The sequence below is a fragment of the Vanessa cardui genome, chromosome 12 (assembly GCF_905220365.1).
Source record: "Vanessa cardui chromosome 12, ilVanCard2.1, whole genome shotgun sequence".
Taxonomy (NCBI): Eukaryota; Metazoa; Arthropoda; class Insecta; order Lepidoptera; family Nymphalidae; genus Vanessa; species Vanessa cardui.
Genome location: NC_061134.1, coordinates 2,530,626 through 2,540,299, shown reverse-complemented (window position 1 = coordinate 2,540,299; position 9,674 = coordinate 2,530,626). Strand labels below are relative to the sequence as shown.

General features: G+C 31.7%; 1 protein-coding gene across 2 annotated transcripts in view; it reads left to right on the top strand.

Moving 5' to 3' along the window:
- The first annotated feature begins 1,054 nt into the window (after window positions 1-1,054).
- Window positions 1,055-9,674, top strand: part of LOC124534161 (membrane-bound alkaline phosphatase-like) — a 32,400-nt gene continuing 23,780 nt past the window's right edge. Inside the window, exon 1 of one of the 2 annotated variants that reach the window (XM_047109868.1) lies at window positions 1,055-1,135. In XM_047109868.1, the coding sequence (XP_046965824.1) occupies window positions 1,078-1,135 (58 nt within the window). In that variant the 5' untranslated portion in view covers window positions 1,055-1,077. Of the gene's footprint in view, window positions 1,136-5,472; window positions 5,611-9,674 lie in introns of those variants that run through there. The other variant, XM_047109867.1, reaches the window with a different exon arrangement.

Genomic DNA, 9,674 nt, shown 5'->3' with positions numbered 1-9,674 from the left:
GTTTAATTACATAATTTATAATTAAAACAGTAACATTAAAATAGCAGACGAATACATATTTTTTCATTTCACCTAAAACTTAATTAACGATATTTGTGAAATTAAAAAATAATCTTATCGTAATGAAAAACAAGTCGAGTAGATTTATAAAGTTATAGTTAATTTGTATGAAACTTTGTTTGTTAAAAAATGACCATTTAAAAAAAATTGTGTCAGATAAGATGTCGTGCGTCAGTCTCCACAGACAGTATAGGCCCACGGTGGTCAAGCGTGGTCCAATTATACAGCGTGTTATTAAAGTGGGGTTACATAATAACAATTCGTTAAATTCATGATTTATTTAACAATTTTTATTTTTTTACACCATATATTTGTTATGATCAAAGAATTTGTATAGTTGTTACCATAAATTATATTTTTTTTTTCTATAAAAAAATAAATCTTTTTGAAACACTTATTTAAAAGCTCGATTTGTTTTAACAGTTTCTTAACTAGTGAACAAGTTTTAGTATTTTGTACCTTATGCTATATTTGGGACATGATTTCTTTGATCGTTTTTTTTTTTATTCTTACATTACATTTTAAATATCTATGAGTAGAAGACATCGTTTAACTTAGCCCACTTGGATGTACAAACATGTACATCATATTATACAGAAAATATTATTCTTAGAAGGAAGAGAATATCAAATATAGTCAAACACCACTTACCAAAAAAAATGTCCGGTTATATCTCTTTAAATCAAATCAAATATATTTATTGTTAATACGTCAAAGAGGCCCTGTACCTCTAAACTAGGAAACCCAGTATCTTAGAGGCCAGTGACTTCCCAATCAGTGTTTTCAATTATTAGACTTTTTACTAAAGATATTGAGCGCGATAAAAAATCGTATCCAATGATCCACGTAAGCTATGGTAACAACTATGAGCCTAAGGGGAAAATATATTTATTTTAATTAATTAAGAAAGTATAGAATATAAAATCAACCTATATATGTACACAGTCGACATTTATAAATCGCAACTTGTTGAGATAAGTGACAGTTAGCCGACCACGCCCCCTCAGTTACACTGAAATGTTTACTATCCTGTGCGTTCTGACCACGGTAGGCGCTGTTCGGGGGATATATTTTGGTAAGAATTTATACATTTTTGGGGACGTGGTTTCTTATCACATATACACTTATCGAGCTTGAGGTTTATTTTCTTTGTATATTATATAGGATATAGATATAATTATTTAGTATATTACACGTAGGTTTGATAGATGAAACAATCTATTCTTCTCGTTAGAATCTACATTCTAAACCAGTATAAACCTAAATTTAAATCTAAATGACCACCTCCGTGGTCGATTGGTATGTACACCGGTTTTCATGAGTACGCCACTTCGAGGGTCCGGGTTAGATTCCCGGCCGAGTCGATGTAGATTATCATTAGTTTTCTATGTTGTCTTGGGTCTGTGTGTTTGTGGTATCGTCGTTACTTCTGATTTTCCATAATACAAGTGCTTTAGCTATTTAAATTGGAATCAGAGTAATGTATGTGATGTTGTTTCTTGTACATTATTAATGTAATATCTCACAGCGTACTTAATCTAATTTATATTGAGAAATGACGACATAAAATTTGCTCTTAAACGCATTCTCGATAAACTTCTATACCCTGGAGCTCTTCAAAATGAGACCATTAAACCTTTACCTTTAACCTTTTTTATGTGCAGTTATAGCCCCATGATCACTGGGACAAAAATTTGCTTACCCTATTAATATATAAGATTATTTATATATTTATTTATTTTGGAAGACATTATTGTAATGGATCTTATATTTTAAAGTCTATTTTATAGACTTTTTAGACAATTAACACGTTTTTTGTAAGGATGTATTTTAGTATTTGTTCCACTCAATTTTCGTTTTGCATATATCAATAGTAAATTATGATAATTACCGCCGTAAAGCCGGTTTCATTTCACGAATTATTATTTGACTAAAACTTGATTGAAGTTTTTTGAAAATTCATAAAATAGTTATGTTTATTAATAAGCCGATACAAAAATAGATGATTAATAAGCTCTTCTTTTTAAAACAGAAAAATGTTAGCGCCATTCATGAATTAAAAAGCCATTAATACTCGGCGGTAAAGGAAAACATCGTCAGGAAACCTGCATGTGTCCATTTCATCGAAATTCTGTTCCATGTGTATTCCACCAACCAGCAATGGAACCACGTGTACACATTCCAAAAACATCTCCTCAATGGAAGGCCTTAGCCCAGGAGTGGGAAATTGAAAGGCTATCTAATTTTCGGGATCAAATATTTGAAGGAACACAATAAATAATTGTGTAAATGTAAATTATTGTAAATTGTGAATAAAAAAATTGTGTAAATCTTTGGTATCATAAACGGCGAGCTGCAAAATGTACTGTTAGACATTAATTTATATATCCATGTGTGTGTGCTATCAATACTATACATAATAAATTGTATGCAATTGAATTTGTAAAAAAATATGTAACTTAAAAACGACTACAACTTTTTTTTTATTGAAATATATGAGAAAAAGCGTACCCATTCAAACCAAAAACCAACCTACAATAGTAGAATTATTAAGAATATATATTTTTGGTAAGCAGGCGACTGGTTATAACTTTGATTTGAAGTGTTAATGTAATTGTAAGTCACTTAATTATCTTTATTAGCTTCTAATCTAATTACAAGTGATAAGGAATTAAGATCAAAGTTATAAATAAATTGTTTATCAACATTATGAAACGACTATAGAGCGCGGCTTCGTGCGCGATTTCAACAAAAAGAATAGTGACACACAGACACTGCCACGTGACTTTATTATTTTTTTATTTATAATTCCAAAGTAGCTTACACACCTGTAAAAGTCCCATTAAAACTGGTTCAGCCATTTCAAAGATTAGCCGGAACAAGCAAACAAACTGACAGACAGATAAAAATTCTATATCATGTTATTTTGGTATACATACAAATGCCTTTAGTCTAAAGCGGTTATTTTAATATAACATACAGACACTCCAATTTTATCGATATTTATGTATAGAGATAATCAGAACAAATAGAGATGTGACGCTGTTTGTATCATTAATTAATTGTATTTTATATCTATATATATATAATTAAGTAGTACTGTATTCTGCAGTATTTTAAATTGCTCACTAATACTTAAGTGTATTACGTGTTAATATAAGCGGAACACAGCTCCTCCAAAACTAAACGTAGTTATTTTGAAGAGATTACTTTTTATAATTGATTATAACCTCCAAATAATTTATGATAGCACTTATTTCCGCTTGCTTCACGTCTGGTGAGAAGCGGTGTAATCAAGGGTTAGGTACCCTATGCCTGACCTGTATATAATTTTCTTTACCCCTGACAAAATATATGCAAATTATAAAATTATAACTATGTATATAAAAAAATTGTCTTGTATTTATATACGATCAGAATTTTAAACAAAATATTACAAACAGAACATTATTGTTCTGTTTGTAATATTTTGTTTAAAATTCTGATCGTTAAATTAGGGGCTGATTTGTGAAATATTGTTGTTTTCTTCTTTCACATTTGAAGTTAATTAGGACAGAAAGAGAGAATCTAGTGTTTAAATAGGCACCGCTATTTGACAGACCGGAAAATTTGACTAAAATTCGTCGAACTTGGCGACCTTAGTTGAATTCAAGAGACAGACAAACTTAGAAATTTAAGTGCTTCCAAGTATTATTTTTGGATCACGGGGTCTTCCCTGATCACTTTTATTTGACGTAACGAAAAGCACATTGAAGTAATTCTTTGTAAATATACGCATTCAATGTTTAAACATCACAGATTTAACGAGTGACGCATTTAATTTAAGTGCTTAAGCTCCGATTTTACCTATACATATAGATATAACTAGGATGCCAAAGGCCTTTTTTTTGTTGACCTATATAGGTCCTAGTCTTTGTTTCCAAATCCCAGGTTAGAACATAAGGGAGGTATTTGTATTGGTGAAAATGCGTCGGGATCTAGCTTGATAATGTTACTAGATCAACGAGCTAGTGACAGTAAAATTGTATAGTCGGGTTCTGAATGAGAATTAATTTGGGCTCTCTTATGCGGCAGCTGATATTATCAATTATTATTTGCATAATTATCGTTCGACGATAAACGCAAAAAAAAATGTGTTACCTGGATAGGCTCGTTTGACAGCTTGCTTTATCAAATTAATTCGTACCAAGCTGTCCTTGGCAGAAACATTATCTTTAACATAAAATTTTGGAACATTTCTGTAATGTATTATTTTAAATGAAGATTGGTTTTAAATCTGGAGTAGCATTGAGTTTTCGTATACTTTGTTCCTTTCATGTAATCTCGTGCTCTGGTGAAAATCTACCATGTGTACACCACATGTGAACTTTCTAAGCTGCCTCCTGAAGAAGACGGGAGGTTACTGACCAGCTTTATTATTAGCACTTGATAGCTATAAGACTATTTGGCTTAGGTTCATAAGTTCTTTCGAGTTGCTGCTTTGATAGATATGATTATTTTAAATTTTTTTGTTACTAATTACTATGTTTTTGAGTAAAAAAACATATCGCTATAAATGTTTTTATTTTAATAATAAAAATTGCAAGGAGTTGCGCACAAAAATTGAAGTCGAATTGGGCTTTTTGATTGCTGATCGTTGCAATTTTTTTCGGAATCACGAATACAGACAGGGTACGGAAACCGGTTTTAAATCGAACTGACCACTCGAATTGGTGGTACCGTTATATTGAATAATCTGTTACGAGACATAAATGATCAAACATCAGCCGACTTTATGACAAACTTAGTTCTTTTGGAACAAGATTTTTATAAATTTGAGTTTTTATTGGTATTGTAAAGACAGTTGTTTTAACAGGTTTTATTTCTAAGGCCTCTCTCGAGAAGACGGTTTAGACTTTATTTCCCCACGCTCGCAGTAATCTCTAAAAATGCAAATTTCCTCACGATGTTTATTTACACGATAACAATTATAAACGCAGCAGAATTCATTACAGTTGCAAAATTATCGAATCGTCGTGCAGTAGATATACAATTAAACACCGCACGTGTACGTCAAATCGCTTCAAATCAAGTATAATTTAAAAAAAAAAACAATATGTATCTCTTTCGTGAGGTTTTATATATTTTACTATCAATAAAAATTGACAAATGAATTATTTAATTTGACACTAAAAATATATAAAACCTTCAATGTTTACAAAATATGTTTACATTTAAGGAAACGATAACGAAATAGCTTTTAGATTTAAATTTCGAATTCAATTCCAGGGAATACCCTTATCCAGCTGAGCTGTAATATATCTTAAAATTATTACTTTTACCGGAGCACGAATGAGCGTATCTATATATCTACATGTATGTGATAGTAAAGATTATATATAGACACGTAATTATAAAGTTAAGGATCGTGATCAGTTGTAAGTAGTAAGATCGGCTGATCCGCTGCAGTTGATAAAAGTGTGCTGTCTCGGGCGCACGGGTCATACAACGCGATGGCGCGCGGGCAGGTGTTGATAGTTTTACTCGTAACGATATGTCATATTCACGCAGGTATGTCATTATTTTAATAAAATTCCTGTCAAACTTTATTTTTGATTTACTGACACTTTTATTATTATACAATTGTACTGTACTTAACTGTTTTGTCATTACAATTCTTTTTGATTGTTCGAAGAAATAAATTGCCGCTTTTTTATTTTAAATTATCAACATCGGAATATTTAACGTTGATAATTATTTAATTTCGATTTATACCATTGTTTATTAATTTTTTTTTTGACGTGACAACCGTTTATTACTAATACAATCGTGTTAATAATAAGAAAATAAATTATTGAGTGTTTTGTTAGGTTCATAAATGTACTAGTTTGAGACATGTTTTGCCATTTATTACTTTTAAAATTGTGCCTGTCCTTACTATACGCGTAATAAACTTGCTTTTCTCTTAGTAATTGTTACGTTTGTGATAAGGGTGTAATGAGAGCTTGTGAGCCAAAAAACCTGCAATACTATCTGACATATTTATTTAAGAGTTAATATAATATAATATATATTTTTAATTTCCTCAATATAGATGATATTTTTTATATTTTATCTTAAACTATAGTATTCAATGACCAACGACATTTACCATCTCATATATGTATACATATATAAATTTAAATTATTAAAAAAAAATATCGATCCGAGATGGCCCAGTGGTTACAACGCATACCTTATGTTTACGAGTTCAAACCAGAGCAGTAACGTTGAGTTTTTTCGTATTTATAATTCTTGTCGCTTTCGAAGGTGAAGGAAAACTTCGCGAGGAAACCTACATGTGTCTAACTTCAATGAAATTCTGACACTTGTTTATCCACCAAACAAAACAGCACGTTGGAATAATTTCCAAACCTTCTACTTAAAATGTAAAGGCCTTAATTAGCCCAGCAGTGGGATATATACAGGATGTTACACTATTTTTCTTATTTATGTTATGCGTGATTCTTTGTGGTTCAATATAAGTATATTCTCCCAGTGGAAGACCGCCATAACCTAACAAGAAGTGGTCTCATTAGACAATGTATATGTCCTGCTTGAGTGAAATTAAATCCAGATCTGTCTAATGAATTCCAGACACATGAGTAATCTCCGGAATTTAGTTTAAGGCATAACAATATGAGTTTGGATAGAAAATCCAAATTCATAATATTTCAGTGGAATAATTTTTTTTATGAGCCGGATTGATCTTCCGTTTCTAGAATGAAATATATTGTAATGTCGGTTTTATTATACTAAAATAACCGCTTTTTACAAATTGCATACCAACGCTACATCAACCATTTTTTTTATTTGTGTCTTTCTGTTTGTTCCGGCTAATCTCTGGAACGACCAAAAGGACTTTCTCTGGCAGATAGGTGATGTTATAATGCGCACAAAGTCGCAAGCACAGCTAGTTTAAAATAAGAACTATGACATAACGTTTAGCGTCGATTATATTATATATTAGAATCGAGATGGTCCAGTGGTTGAAACGTATTAATCTTAAACAAACATTTTAAATAATCTATCTCTAATTTATAATGTTAAGGGTATTTCATCAAATATGTAGTCGGTCTATCACAGGACAGACAGAGATACCTGACTGTAAGTGGTCACTACCGCCTAAAGAGATTAATACTGTAAATTTAGACCTTCTGGGTGGTGGTAACCACTAACCATCAGGTGGCCTAACTGCCGCTATATCATAAACAAATGTAAAAAAACCACCTATCTTATAAAAGAAGAAAACCTGGGCCCTTTGCACGCGGGAAATTTATATTTATTTGAATAAAGAACTTAGCTCCGAAGGACAACGGTGAATTGACGATATAAGAGATGATAGGGAGTAATAAGAATTAAGAATATACTGCTACATATTTTTTACTATATATTATTTATTAAAGATTATGTATATATTATTTTAAAAACAAAAAAAAATAAAAAAAGAATGTCAGTGTGGGCCACGTCTCCCATGAAGACGAATAAAATCCAGCGACAATCTGCTGATACTTAGTATAAAATACAAAACGCCATTTTTTTTAAAATATAATGTAAAAAAAGGCACGGGCTTTTGCGGGCCTGTGGATGTTGTAAAATAAATAAAAAAAGAGACGATAGGGACAAAGTTATATTAGTTACAGTACTTATGGGCCATCATCCATAAGTAAGTAGCCCTTATCCAAGTCTAATTATCCATTAGAAAAGGAAGCGTCAGTCCAATCACTCAGATGTCTCTGTCTCATATAATTAGTCCCATGACTTGCAACAAGAATCACGTTGAGTAAAGTAAAGTAACAGCCTGTAAATTTCCCACTGCTGGGATAAGGCCTCTTCCGTTAAGGAGAGGGTTTGAAACATATTCCACCACGCTGTTCCAATGCGGGTTGGTGGAATTCATATGTGGCAGAATTTCGATGAAATTAATCACATGCAGGTTTCCTCACAATGTTTTCCTTCACCGCCGAGCACGAGATGAATTATAATCACAAATTAAGCACATATGTATATAATGGTGCTTGCCTGGATTTGAACCTGCAATCAACGGTTAAGATGCACGCGTTCATAGGGCCATCTCAGATCACGTTGAATAATTGATGCTAAAATCTTGAATTAATTTATCTCTTACCTAATTTTTCTCATAAATGATATCAATAACGATTACATAATATATTAAATTTAACATGAAAGTATAAGAAAATTACGAATGTTATATTTGTAAGACGTGACTTTGATAAAATAAAAAAATACGTGACGATGTTTTACAAGCGATAAAATATATAAAACCGATAAATATATTGTGGTGTGACAACATTCTATCGTAGTAGTACATTAAACAAAACGAGTTGGAAAGATGAAAAAGTAAATATGGATATACTTGGGATATGAACGAAACATTTGTCTGGGGTAGTACTTTGTCCAAGCCCGTCTGGGAAGTTAATATCTTAATATCTACTTATAGATTCTACCGCCAAACAGTAGTATTCAGTATCGCTGTGTTGTGGTTTGGGTGGGTGAGCCAGTGCACAAGGGACATAACAACTTAGTTCCCAAGGTAGGCGCATTGGCGATGTAAGGAATGGTCAATAGTTTTGACAGTCGTTGTATGTGGTAATGTGCCCATCATGTGGCTCATTTGCACGTTAGTATATCTATATCGTAAAAATATATGTATAATTATGTTATATATACATATGTATACATACAATAAAATTGGAGAGTCTGTTTGTATGCAATGCATATGCATATGCATTATTTTTTGTTAAATTCAAACGCGTACAGGGTCGCGGGCACAGCTAGTTTACAATAACAGTGGTGGTTAGTGGTGTCTCTTGATTAAGAGGTTAACGAGAAAAAAGGTTGTATATTGACTACGTTAACTTCTACGCCATATCTGAAACTCGCAATATTTGGCTAAGTTTAAGAAAAAGAAAAGTCTGCAGTTTTTTATTAATACAACAAATCGTGAATGTTCTTCACGCTAAAATTTGTATTCCGAACAGACGACCTTTAATTAATTCGACGATTCAAAATTGCTCGTGGAGGACATACTTCCGTTATATCACATCGATGAGCACTGTTATATATCTATATAAAAAATATTCTTAATATTCTTAATTTACTTACTATTTGTCAAGAGCAGCTTTGCTCGCGACTTAGGGTGATTGGTTGTCATGTGTTAGGCAAAGAACTAGTCTAGTCTAGTCTTTTTAGTAGACTATGTCCTTTCCTAAAGTTCAAGTTTACTTTATACCAAATTTCATCAAATTCGGTTCATTGGTTTGGTCTTGAAAGAGCGTCAGATAGACAGATATAGTTATTTTCACATTTATAATATTATATTAATATAGATTTATAAGTCTAGTTGACAATACTTCCCATACTAGCAATTACTCATATAAAGTACATACTTGAGGTAATTATAATAAATGTGAAAAATACCTAATAAAAACGAAATCCAATGTAATCCAATCCAATGTATATTATAGTCAGTGTTGATTATGAATTTAGGAGATTTTACAGAACTATATTAAAATCAAAATTACTAATAGTTCGGAATGTAGATTGTTCCTTGAAAAATCGGCCCGAAACTGCGG